The sequence below is a fragment of the Coregonus clupeaformis genome, chromosome 9 (assembly GCF_020615455.1).
Source record: "Coregonus clupeaformis isolate EN_2021a chromosome 9, ASM2061545v1, whole genome shotgun sequence".
Lineage (NCBI taxonomy): Eukaryota > Metazoa > Chordata > Actinopteri > Salmoniformes > Salmonidae > Coregonus > Coregonus clupeaformis.
Window position 1 is genome coordinate 26750240 of NC_059200.1, and position 13903 is coordinate 26764142.

Consider the following 13903-nt stretch of genomic DNA (forward strand, 5'->3'; position numbering starts at 1 on the left):
GGAGGAATGGGCCAAAATACCAGCAACAGTGTGTGAAAACCTTGTGAAGACTTACAGAAAACGTTTGACCTGTGTCATTGCCAACAAAGGGTATATAACAAAGTATTGAGAATCTTTTGTTATTGACCAAATACTTATTTTCCACCATAATTTGCAAATAAATTCATTAAACATCCTACAATGTGATTTTCTGGAATTTTTTTCTCATTTTGTCTGTCATAGTTGACGTGTACCTATGATGAAAATTACAGGCCTCTCTCATCTTTTTAAGTGGGAGAACTTGCACAATTGGTGGCTGACTAAATACTTTTTTCCCCCACTGTATCAGTGTGGATAAAGGTACAATTTGGAGTACAGTGGCATATCCTATCCCTGCATTGAGGTACGTTTTCCGACCCATATCTTGCACTGGCTTCACGGTGTCTTAATGTAATCCATGATTGCGTTCCGACCCCAGTGCAGCTCAGCGTTAACAAGCATAATGGTAGGGTCGGCATCTTCTGGCAAGGTACTGGCCTACATTTGTAATTTGTCACTGATTATTTTATTGAAAGTAAACTGTTTCCTTTTTTTTCTGTTGCTTGTTTTCTCCATCTGCGGCAGTTATAACGGTGAGTAGTGAGTGAACTGACACACACACAAACACATGCACACTGGGGGCGGCAGGTGGCCTAGCAGCGGTTAAGAGCATTGGGCCAGTTACGGAAAGGTCGCTGGCTCGAATCCCTGAGCCGGCAAGGTGGGAAAGTCTGCTGTTCTGCCCTTGAGCAAGGCAGTTAATCCCCAACAACAACTGATCCCTGGGCGCCGATGACGTCGATTAAGGCAGCCCCCTGCACCTCTCTGATTCAGAGGGGTTGGGTTAAATGCGGAAGACACATTTTGGTTGAATGCGTTCAGTTGTGCAACTGACTAGGTATCCCCCTTTCCCATATTCCCCCAGCCATTGTCTGTGTGGGATAGTTTTGTTGTGTGAATGGATTTGAGACACTCAATCCCATTAGTGGCTTCTATAGCGTGGTGGTGTTGTGTAGCTAGCTATGTTGCTAATAATATCACGCCACAGTTAGCTAGGCAGAGTGAAGTAGTGCACTAACCAGCTGTGTCGTTTTAGCCTGTTGAGGAAAACTCGTTTGAGGAATTAGGCAGAACTCACTTATCAGCATTAAAATGTTTATTCTAGCAATTGCAAGGAAGATCACTCTCTCAGGATGAACCCGTAGAAACCTTCAGGACATACCGTAAAGGAACTCTCAGGATTTACCAGAAAGGATCTCTCAGGATATACCGGAGAGGATCTCAAAAATGTTACAATCACACACTCTTTATATAGTTCATCTACACAAAGAACTGCTTACCCCTCCAAGGGGGAGGCAAGCTTACAAAAGAGATAAGGGGTAATTGGCTCCACTTCCTTAGAAGAATAATACAAATGAGACCGGTTCTAACCAGTTCTCACAGCCTGTCTCAGATAGAGGAGTGATAGGATCTTTAAAGCCTAACCAGAGGAAACTAGATTTACGCCTAGCTAGGTTTTTAGCGCCCGAAAGATGAGCCAGTAATAAATCACAGGTGTGGAAAATTACCAGTGACTAGTACTATTCAACTCAAGCATTTACAGTACATACTGTAGCATTAGACTGTAACAAAACCATTTTGCACCCACAAGCCCAAACAGCTAATCGGTTAATTAGCTTAGCTGTGGGGTTTAAATAGGCCTTAGGCCTCCCAGGACTCCATTCAAGGCTTTCTCAGTATGAGATTCCCATTGGTTCTCCATTCAAGGCATTCTCAAGCTTGCCATTGGCTGACATTTTAAGGCTACTATATAGAGGAAGTGAACACTAAAGCCTTCTAGGAATTAGTTTTCTTCCCACCACAGAATCCATAGAATCAGCTTATCAAAAATGTGGAATGGTACACCCAACATGGCCGCCGTCCCGACCCAGATCGGATGGGATTAATTTATGCTTTGCCAGATTAAAACATTGACAGAGATTTGATTTGTCTCCTGTTCTTTCTTTGCTCACTTTTCTCTTCTCTATTTTCCTCTACTACCAGAACGAGTATATGAAAGATGACTTCCTGATAAAGATTGAGACGTGGCACAAACCTGACATGGGAACTCTAGAAAACGTGCATGACTTGGATGGTCCTACGTGGAAGACAGTGGAGGTGATTCCCATCGACATCGCAGACAAAGATGTGGTGGCCCATGGGGTGAGTGGACACGCGCACGCACACACACACTATTTGAATATGTGGAACACTATTTGAATAAATTGATCATTCCTCTATTGCGCATCAGACCGGACATCACTGTATTTGCTAAAGCAGTGAGTTTTTAACCACTCAGCCATGTTAGATCAGTGACATCAAAATGGCTCTTTTCCCAGGTGGTAAAGTAGTCTGTCCCCTGTCCAGGCACTGATGGTTACGCCATCAGGGTATTTGTCTCCCCATGTGGATGAGTTGCGTCACTGCATGTTGACTGGTTGTCTCTGCCAGTCTACCGGTAATCTCGGACACCCAGAACTAGAATCTTGTTAATTGCGTCAAATGCTTGATTAAGTTCTGGGGGGAGAGCTAGCGAGGCTAGTGAAGTCTCCACCCCTCTAAAACTCTGAGCCAGTGTTGGGCAAATCTATGTGCCAAATGTCCCCTCCCCTTCCGAAAGGTGCGAACACCTGCGAAATCGCAATTTGTCCAAATTATCAGGGTTGAAAAATCTGTGTACCGGAACGAAGTTCCTTGTTAGTCGCACAGTCTGCCCCACTACCATTTGTGTTACGTGCTTCTTTCCACAAAAGATTACTGCCATTCTAGTGTCATTCCTAGCCCTGTATCTGCTGCTGTTAGCCTGGCAGTCCATTCCCGTCCGCCAGAGAAACGGCCTGCGCAAGGCACTGTGTAGAAACTCTGATCTATACATCACCTTACTGACATACTGCTGACGTGCCATATTGTACAGGACCCAACATAACAGCCTAATTCTTAGCGTAGATCAGGAGATTTATGCTAGTAGACTTGACCCTGTGTAGTAGTGATGGATACAGTTACATATCGCAAATTTTTTTTTTTGTCCGATCGATTTGTAAATAAAAATATGTTTTTCTACTTTAGGTAGCGTTACCTAGTGCTAGTCGGCTGTACAGTGCCTTGCAAAAGTATTCATCCCCCTTGGTGTTTTTCCTATTTTGTTGCATTACAACCTGTAATTTAATTGGATTTTTATTTGGATTTCATGTAATGGACACACAAAATAGTCCACATTTGGTGAAGTGAAATTTAAAAAATAACTTGTTTCAAAAAATGCAACAACAAAAAAATATGGAAAAGGAGTGCGTGCATATTTATTCACCCCCTCTGCTATGAAGCCCCTAAATAAGATCTGGTGCAACCAATTACCTTCAGAAGTCACATAATTAGTTAAATAAAGTCCACCTGTATGCAATCTAAGTGCCACATGATCTGTCACATGATCTCAGTATATGTACAACTGTTCTGAAAGGCCCCAGACTGCAACACCACTAAGCAAGGGGCACCACCAAGCAAGCGGCACCATGAAAACCAAGGAGCTCTCCAAACAGGTCAGTGACAAAGTTGTGGAGAAGTACAGATCAGGGTTGGGTTATAAAAAATATCTTTGAACATCCCACGGAGCACCATTTTAAATCCATTATTAAAAAAATTGAAAGAATATGGCACCACAACAAACCTGCCAAGAGAGGGCCACCTACCAAAACTCACGGACCAGGCAAGGAGGGCATTAATCAGAGAGGCAACAAAGAGACCAAAGATAACCCTGAAGGAGCTGCAAAGCTCCACAGCGGAGATTGGCGTATCTGTCCATAGGACCACTTTAAGCCGTACACTCCACAGAGCTGGGCTTTAAGGAAGAGTGGCCAGAAAAAAGCCAGCGCTTATTTTTATCTTTAAGCAAACACGTTTGGTGTTCACCAAAAGGCATGTGGGGGACTCCCCAAACACATGGAAGAAGGTACTCTGGTCAGATGAGACTAAAATTGAGCTTTTTGGCCATCAAGGAAAACTCTATGTCTGGCGCAAACCCAACACCTCTCATCACCCCGAGAACACCATCCCCACAGTGAAGCATGGTGGTGTTAGCATCATGCTGTGGGGATGTTTTTCATCTAAATACAGGGAAATTCTTGAGGGAAACCTGTTTCAGTCTTCCAGAGATTTGAGACTGGGATGGAGGTTCACCTTTCAGAAGGACAATGACCCTAAGCATACTGCCTAAGCAACACTTGAGTGGTTTAAGGGGAAACATTTAAATGTCTTGGAATGGCCCAGTCAAAGCCCAGACCTCAATCCAATTGAGAATCTGTGGTATGACTTAAAGATTGCTGTACACCAGCTGAACCCATCCAACTTGAAGGAGCTGGAGCAGTTTTGCCTTGAAGAATGGGCAAATATCCCAGTGGCTAGATGTGCCAAGCTTATAGAGACATACCCCAAGAGACTTGCAGCTGTAATTGCTGCAAAAGGTGGCTCTACAAAGTATTGACTTTGAGGGGGGGAATAGTTATGCACGCTCAAGTTTTCTGTTTTTTTGTCATGTTTGTTTCACAATTAAAAATATTTTGCCTCTTCAAAGTGGTAGGCATGTTGTGTAAATCAAATGATACAAACCCCACAAAAAACAATTTTAATTCCAGGTTGTAAGGCAACAAAATAGGAAAAATGCCAAGGGGGATACTTTCGCAAGCCATGCACCAAAAGTACTGTATTTTTCATCCTATAGCTTGTTCTTTTTAAATAGTGAGCCAACCTGTTTCAGCACTTTTATTTCCCTTACTGACCAAAACTGGAGTGGTGGTAATACTATGGTTGGTCTTTCTGAGAGCTGCCCTCTGGGTGGTGTACTCACTCACACGTCTGATTCAGTACATCAATGACTAGAACAAAATGGATGGGTGTCCCCAAGCACTGGAGCTGAGAAACAGTATGGGAGAGAGCTTCTCTGTCTGAAGTCAGGCTACTGTGTCTGTAGTGTTAGTCTCATGTACAGTACTGACTGAACACTCAGGACAGAGAGCCGGTACTATAGCAGGACTGCAGTGCAGTGGCTCCTGTACTCTAATGACATAAGTGAATCAGTGATAGGGCCACGCCTTAATCTGAGGGGCCGTCTGCTGCAGGTGTACACACACAAACACACACACAGGTCTGACGGATTCAAATAGGGACAAGGGGAGAGCCTGTGTGTGTGGTTGTGTGTGCGCCTGCCATCCTACTGCACCAATGGCTTTCCTGCATCATAAGGGCATGGCGTTGATCTCTGTTCCCCAGAGCATCATCCACTCTTCTGATTCTACACACAATATGTTAACATCAAGAAATATGGAGCGTCTTCATTCCAGATACTATTAACTCAATGAACATTTGTACATATACAACTCCATGTCAATAGTTTCCCTGTGTGCGTGTTCTCTCCTGCAGGACTATAATGGGGCTGTAATGTGTATATATATTGTTGTCAGAATCAGGGTTTCCGTTAGGAAAATCTGGCGCCAGACAAGTGACCGGGAGATTTAAATTTATCGGACATTGGAGAAATGTACCGGTCATCCAAATGCATTGGGTGCGTAACCCATTAGGCCGGCCACTCATGCAGCCAGCGCCATCAATTAACGAGTGACATTGGTCAAATTACAGAAACACTATTCCATGTTTTGATGTGTAGCATATGCAACATTTTATAGCCTCTAGTTTTTTTTTACTTTCCTCAAACAATAATTGTCCAACTCACGGTTGAGCTGTCGGAGATTTGAGCACTAAATAGGCCTATTGGCTTAGACGTCCACTATATTATATGAATGCCATAACAAAATTGTTAAATACTTATTGACTCAAGACATTTCAGCTTTTAATTAATTTGTAACAATTTCAAAAATATAATTCCACTTTGAAATTATGGGGTATTGTGTGTAGGCCAGTAATTTTCTTTCTTCAATTTAATCAATTTTAAACTCAGGCTGTAACAACAAAATGTGGAAAAAGTCAAGGGGTGTGAATACTTTCTAAAGGCACTGGACATACTGTATTATCTCAACTACCTCGTACCCCTGCACATTAACTCAGTACTGGTACTTGTATATAGCCTCGTTATTGTTGGATTATATATTATTGTGTTACTATTTCCTTTTTTTATTTAGCAAATATTTTTCGTACTTTTCAACTTCACGGTAAAGTCTGTTGTATTTGGCACATGACCAATAACATTTGATTTGAGGAGCCCATCTGACTAGTATAAAGACATTAATGTTGGTGTCGTAGCATACCGCAGGCATATTTCTTATCTCTCTGGGGCTAAGCATAAGCTTCTCTTCCTTTTATATACACTATATGACCAAAAGTATGTGGACACCTGCTCGTCGAACATCTCATTCCAAAATCATGGGAATTAATATGGAGTTGGTCCCCCCTTTGCTGCTATAACAGCCTCCACTCTTCTGGGAAGGCTTTCCACTAGATGTTGGAACATTACAATAACATTAGTGAGGTCGGGCACTGATGTTGGGCGATTAGGCCTGGCTCGCAGTCAGCATTCCATTTCATCCCAAAGGTGTTTGATGGGGTGAAGGTCAGGGCTCTGTGCAGGCCAGTCAAGTTTTTCCACACCGATCTCGACAAACCATTTCTGTATGTGCGCATTGTCATGGCAAAGGGCCTTCCCCAAACTGCTGCCACAAAGTTAGAAGCACAGTATCATCTAGAATGTCATTGTATGCTGTAGTGTTAAGATTTCCCTTCACTGGAACTAAGGGGCTTAGCCCGAACCATGAAAAACAGCCCCAGACATTATTCCTCCTCCACCAAACTTTACAGTTGGCACTATGCAAATGGTGGCGAGGTTTACACCACTCCAGCCTACGCTTGGCATTGCGCATGGTGATCTTCGGCTTGTGTGCAGCTGCTCGGCCATGGAAACTAATTTCATGAAGCTCCCGACGAGGCAATTTGGAACTCTGTAATGAGTGTTGCAACCGAGGACAGACTATTTTTACTCGGTACGCGCTTCAGCACTCGGCTGTCCCGTTCTGTGAGCTTGTGTGGCCTACCACTTCGCGGCTGAGCCATTGTTGCTCCTAGACGTTTACACTTCACAATAACAGCACTTACAGTTGACCGGGGCAGCTCAAGTACTGACTTGTTGGCGGTGCCACGTTGAATGTCACTGAGCTCTTCAGTAAGGCCATTCTACTGCCAATGTTTGTCTACGGAGATTGCATGACTGAATGCTCGATTTTATACACCTGTCAGGAGTGGCTGAACTAGCCGAATCCACTAATTTGAAGGGGTGTCCACATACCTTTGTATATACAGTGCATTAGGAAAGTATTATTTGCTGCCACCACCATGCTTCACCGTAGGGATGGTGCCCGGTTTCCTCCAGACGTGACGCTTGGCATTGAGGCAAAATAGTTCAATATTGGTTTCACAGACCAAAGAATATTGTTTCTCATGGTCTGAGAGTCCTTTAGGTGCCAATTAGCAAACTCCAAGCAGGCTGTCATGTGCCTTTTAACTGAGGAGTGGATTCCGTCTGGCCACTCAGCTGGTAGAGCACGGCGCTTGTAACGCCAGGGTAGTGGGTTCGATCCCCGGGACCACCAATACACAAAAATGTATGCACGCATGACTGTAAGTCGCTTTGGATAAAAGCGTCTGCTAAAAAGCGTCTGCTAAATGGCATATTCTTATATTATATTATAAGGCCTGATTGGTGGAGTGCTGCAGAGGTGGTTGTCCTTCTGGAAGGTTCTCCCATCTCCACAGAGGAACTCTGGAGCTCTGTCATTGACCATTGGGTTCTTGGGCACCTCCCTGACCAAGGCCCTTCTCTCCCGATTGCTCAGTTTGGCTGGGCGGCCAGCTCTAGGAAGAGTCTTGGTGGTTCCAAACTTCTTCCATTCAAGAATGATGAAGGCCACTGTGTTCTTGGGGACCGCCAATGCTGCAGACATTTTTGGTACCTTTCCCCAGATCTGTGCCTCGACACAATCCTGTCTCGGAGCTCTACGGACAATTTGGTTTCTGCTCTGACATGCACTGTCAACTGTGGGACCTTATCTAGACAGGTGTGTGCCTTTCCAAATCATGTCCAATCAATTGAATTTAGCACAGGTGGACTCCAATCAAGTTGTAGAAACATCTCAAGGATGATCAATGAAAACAGGATGCACCTGAGCTCAATTTCGAGTCTCATAGCAAAGGGTCTGAAATACTTATGTAAATGTGATATTTCAGTATTATTATTAATATTTTTTTTGCAAACCTGTTTTTGCTTTACCATTATGGGATATTCTGTGTAGATTGATGAGGAAAAAAGTTAATTTAATCAGTTTTAGAATAAGGCTGTAACGTAACAAAATGTGGAAAGTCAAGGGGTCTGAATACTTTCCGAATGCATATAATAGAGTAGCAGCAGCGTATGTGAAGAGTGTGAAAGCTGAGCACATCGTCTCTCCGTCTGTGACAACAGGATAGTTGTTTTCCAAGCAATTCGATTTTTAGATGTTATACAATCGGAACACTTTTCTTTCTCCCATAGCATCTTTTTCCCCCTAGAAAAGGAGAGATTGGCTCTCGACACAGCTGCAGGCCCCAGCGAAACAGGGGCAGGCAGGCAGACACCTTCATTACAAGATTCATGAGGATAATGCACTTTACTGTTTGACCAAATCATCGTTTTAGCCTCCTAAAAAATAGGACGTTTTGAATGAGGTCAATGAGTACAGCCCGCATTGGTGCGACCAATATAGTTGCAGTCTGGAGCCCTACCTTGTAGGCTTTTCACTATAGGCATACTCTCCAATTTTCATTTTACTTAAATGAAAAAGGACTTCATCTTCGCAATCGATAGTAGCCTTGGCCAAGGCTCCTCTCTCGCTTTCACTCTCTCCTCAGCAGAACAGCAGCCCCGTACAATTTGGCCGGCTACAATTTTATTTATCGGCTTTTCATTTATTTTATCGGCCAAAATCCGGCAATTACCGGCTAACGGAAACCCTGGTTAGTATGCCTGTTGTGTAATGCATGTTGTTGTTCTCCTACAGGGCTATAATGAGTTGTAATGTATATACACTGAGTGTACAAAACATTAAGAATGCCTTCCTAATATTGAGTTTTAACACCCCCTTTGCCCTCAGAACAGCCTCAATTCATCGGGGCATGGACTCTACAAGGTGTCGAAAGCATTCCACAGGGATGCTGCCCTATGTTGACTCCAATTCTTCACACAGTTGTGTCAAGTTGGCTGGATGTTCTTTGGGTGGCGGACCATTCTTGATACACACGGGAAACTGTTGAGCGTGAAAAACCCAGCAGCATTGCAGTTCTTGACACAAACCAGTGCGCCTGGCACCTACTACCATACACTGTTCAAAGACATTTAAATATTTTGTCTTGCCCATTCACCCTATAAATGGCACACGTACACAATCCATGTCTTAAAAATCCTTCTTTAACCTGTCTCCTCCCCTTCATTTACACTGATGGAAGTGGATTTAACAGGTGACATCAGTAAGGGATCATAGCTTTCACCTGGTCAGTCTGTCATGGAAAGAGCAGGTGTTTGTACATTCAGTGTATTGTTGTGTAATGTATGTTTGTTTTCTACTTCAGGATTATAAAGCAGAGGAGGATCCTGCTCTGTTCAAATCGACAAAGACCGGCAGAGGACCGCTCTCACCTGAATGGAAGGTACAGGATTTCACCATGTATATCCCCCTGTCTTGTCTGTGGTAGTTGGTCATATTACATTTGACCTCATTAGAAGTGCCGGAAGTTAATGCCCCAAAATCAACATTGTAGAAAATAAAGACATTTGGCCTCATCCTTCCTGTGTTTCTCCTCTGACAGAACGATCTGATGAACAAGATAGACTGTCCTAAGATGTGTGCCTACAAACTGGTCACTGTCAAGTTCAAGTGGTGGGGCCTTCAGACCAAAGTAGAGAACTTTATCCAGAAGGTACAATACGTTTCTCTCTTTTATCCTTTTCACATTGCTTTTAGGGCCTCTAATGAGAAAACAGACTGATGCCTAATATTGTCGTTCTCTGGTCTCTCCTTCCATTCCCTCTCCTCCTCCCTTCTACCTCCTCTCTCTCCTCCGTCCACCTCTCTCCTCCCTCCTCCCTCCTCTTCTACCTCCTCTCTCTCCTCCCTCCACCTCTCTCCTCCCTCCTCTTCTCTCCCCCATCTTCCGTCCTTCAGCAAGAGAAGCGTATCTTCACTAACTTCCATCGCCAGTTGTTCTGTTGGATCGACAACTGGGTGGAGCTGACCATGGCAGACATCCGACGAATGGAGGAGGAGACCAAGAAAGAGCTGGAAGAGGTAACACACACTTAATGTCTGCCATTATTTCATAGGTTTTAGACTTGTGCCTTAGAGCTTGTCGTTTATTTTGGTGCATAGATGGGGACAGTTGTTGATGATGAAAAGGTCACTAACACATGATCCCAGAGGCATTGTGGGATCAGGAACCACAATAAACAACAAATCACCTATCAAGGACTGACCGTGACCCTCACTAACCCCTATGGCCCTAATCTTTGACCCTCCTATGAAGCGCTCTGATTGGTCCAGCTGACAGTTCTACTCTGCTGCCTTTAGATGCGTGAGAAGGGCACCGTTAGAGGAACCTCGGCAACGGAAGAGTAACCCCGCCCCATCTAGGTCAAAGGTCAGAGGCAGGCTGAGTAAGTTCCCTGACAGGATACAAGAAATGACATCATCGTGGTGTCGTGGACTCATCCCGTACCTGCACTCGTCTTCTCATCTCTGTTTCCCCCCCATTCGTTTGTTGCTCATCACCTGTTTTTTTGCCAGCTGCATGTTGCCTGTCTAATCAAACGTTCTGCTTTTGGTTGAATCTGTCGTTCCGTCTATGGTGGTGTTGGGGCTCTACCTGCATGTGGCTCTCTTTCTGTTTCTCGTTCTTTCCTTCACGTCTGAATCTTGTCTCTCTCTCTCTCTCTCTCTCTCTCTCTGCAGTTCTGCTGCTCAGCTCCTGCTGCGTGACTTCTTATCCTCAGCTCTTTGAAACCTTCATTCTTATTTTATTTTAAGACTTGCTGTCTTATTAACATGTTGTAGTCTGTTTATTGTGTGTGTGTGTTTTTTATGTGTGTGGTTCCAGGTGTTGGGGCAGCGCTACTACCTTGTTGCTGTCTGTCATCTTTCTGTGTCATGTTGCCTAAAGATGGAATTATCTGTCATGTGGAAAGAGGAGAGTTTTCACTCTGATGGAGATGGGTTGAAGTGCTGTGAAGTGACTGCTAGTAAAGGGGAAACATTATTCAATATTTGATGAACTAAACATTGGCCATTAGTTCACAGTGTAGTAAGTTTAGGTGTAGCTACATTATATGTACCAGGCAATGGCCGTTTGATGGAAAGAAAGAATATGTTCACTCGTCCATCACCTCAGTCTCTCCTTCAGACACCTTTTGTCCTTCACTGTGTGACACAAGATTATAATGTGTTTCTTTCTCCCTCCTTCTTGCCCCAGCTGCGTAAGTCAGGTCAGGTTCGAGGCATGAGTGCGGCTCACGAGCAGTGAGGTCGACCAACCAAACCCTTCTATGATGATGATATCACCAAGCCCACAGAGAAGAGGAAGTCAGCTGCTCTACTTCCTGTCTCCCATGATTCATAGGGGGGTTTGTCCTGATTGGTCAATAGTACTGTACCGACCCCCAATCACACGCCTCCTATTCACGTAGACTAACAAAAGCCGTTTTGCATTTAAAAAAGAAAAAATTAAGGGAAAAAACTATTTGCACAGAAAGTAAATTTAAATTGCCTGTAAATATAGTTAGTTAATTATGAGACGGGCTTCATTTGTATTCAGATACACAAAGCCAAGCCTTTTAATCAGACTAGAATTTTATGTTATTTTACAGTCCTCTGTATATGTTATAATTTCCCCCTAAATTGGAATAAGATCACTTATTTAGCAGGTATTGGACCAATTTAGTTTTTGTTACATGTATTTTGTTCCCTGTTGTATACTGTATCTGTCATGGCTCTAGTTGGCTTCATCCTTTTGTCTTTCCCCACCCTCGAGACTAAGATCTGTATCAACCCTTATCTGAGTTGTAGTGGTCTGCAGACTTGAAATGTGTTCTATTCCATATAGTGCACTACTTTTGGCCAGATCTCTGGGTCTGACTAGGGTGCCATTTGGGAAATCGATTTAGCACTTCAACCCCTGGTCTTGGTCCTGTCTGACAGGTGGCTGGGGGATGGTTGTTGTTTTTGTGATTATTTGATTTGACCCTGTCCAAGCCAGTTGCTATCTCTTGTAGAACGTTGAGTGGTTTGGCATACAAATGTACGATTCCTGCCCTCTTTGACTGATTTGTTGCTTGTTTGTTTGTTTTGTTGTTGCATTACTGTCCTTTTGATCCGGTGTGTTTTCCTTTTTAATGTGTTAAGGTTTTAAACATTTCGTCCATTGTTTGCCCCAAGAGAGTGTTTGCTGAGTCCATCCATTTCGGAGCTGCTAGAACAGCTGTAGCTAGTACCTGTAGTTCAGGTATCATTCTACTCGGATGATGTAGAACAGATGGAATTAAACCCTCATGCCCCTTTGCTTTCTGCTTCCCTGTGGTTACGTCGCGTGTTAATGACATATAATAATAATAATAATAATAATATGCCATTTAGCAGACGCTTTTATCCAAAGCGACTTAGTCATGTGCGCATACATTTTTTTTAAACGTATGGGTGGTCACGGGGATCGAACCCACTACCCTGGCGTTACAAGCGCCATGCTCTACCAATTGAGCTACAGAGGACCACAGATCGAGAGCTAGAGTTTGGTGGCATTTAAATACTTTGAAGTATTTGATAGATCCCCAGGTCCGCTAAACCATTACCTGTAGAAGGGACAGAAATACATGGTCCTTGTGACTGTCTTTAGCTGTCCTGTGGTACTACCAGGCTAGTTATACTACTGTAGTGTTGAATGTCCTCTTATTTCATATTCACGGTTATAAAATGTGGTCAGGTCTACTCCAGAGCAGGGTTTCCCAAACTCAGTCCTGGAGCCCCCTGGTGGGGGGGTGGGGGGCAGGACAGAGTTTGGGGGAAACCCTGTTCTAGATTACCTTTATCTCCAGTACTGTAATTATATATAGTAGGGAGCTGGCTCAAATGGCACCCTGTACCCTATATGTAGTGCACTACTTTTGACAGCAATATATAATAAATAGGGTGTATTACTCTTGGAAAGTTTGTCAGATCAGTGGGCAGTATGCTGTTCAGACAATGCTCTGACAGGTTAGCATTTTTCCTGCTAAGGTTAGGATTGGAGAAAGTGATCTGTGACTTAGGTAAAATATGTTCCACCCCCATGGCTTTCAGCCATACTGTAGTTTTTATTACCCCTGTGAATGTACTGTGTCTATGGGATAATGCATGTCTAAGTATGCAAAGGAAATATTTTAGTGCAGAGTGACACATTCTCCATCAGCGCAACCATGTAGCTACCTGCTGCAGCATTAACAGATAAGGATATTTGATGAAGCTCCACTTAAACTAACTGAAGATTTTGATACTGTTTATTCCCGTTATATTGTTTAAGATTTTGATCTCCAGGAACATGAACCCTTGGAGTGAGACACTGTTAAATGTGAAACGGATAAGTTGTATTTCTTTTGTCCTTTGTATTTCAATTTTTTTATGTTTTGTTTTTTTAGATTTTAGCCGTTCCTGTTGGATCAGTGTATCATTGTCTATTGGGTCGAAGAGCTGCATCAGACAATGGCTGCATCTACACAGGCAGCCCAATTCTGATCTTTCGTTCCACTAATTGATATTTTTTTACCAATCACATCAGCTTTTTTTCAGAGCTTATCTGA

At 43.4% G+C, this 13903-nt stretch overlaps 1 protein-coding gene across 4 annotated transcripts in view; it reads left to right on the forward strand.

The window, feature by feature from the left end:
- The window catches only part of LOC121573872 (phosphatidylinositol transfer protein beta isoform), a 34883-nt gene extending 22139 nt beyond the window's left edge, over window positions 1–12744 (forward strand). For 3 of the 4 annotated variants that reach the window (XM_041886240.2, XM_041886237.2, XM_041886238.2), the window contains 6 exons: window positions 604–611; window positions 2062–2220; window positions 9655–9732; window positions 9892–10002; window positions 10248–10370; window positions 11548–12744. In XM_041886240.2, the coding sequence (XP_041742174.1) occupies window positions 604–611; window positions 2062–2220; window positions 9655–9732; window positions 9892–10002; window positions 10248–10370; window positions 11548–11598 (530 nt within the window). In that variant the 3' untranslated portion in view covers window positions 11599–12744. Of the gene's footprint in view, window positions 1–603; window positions 612–2061; window positions 2221–9654; window positions 9733–9891; window positions 10003–10247; window positions 10371–10649; window positions 10736–11547 lie in introns of all 4 variants that reach the window. The other variant, XM_041886239.2, reaches the window with a different exon arrangement.
- The last annotated feature ends 1159 nt before the right edge of the window (window positions 12745–13903 follow it).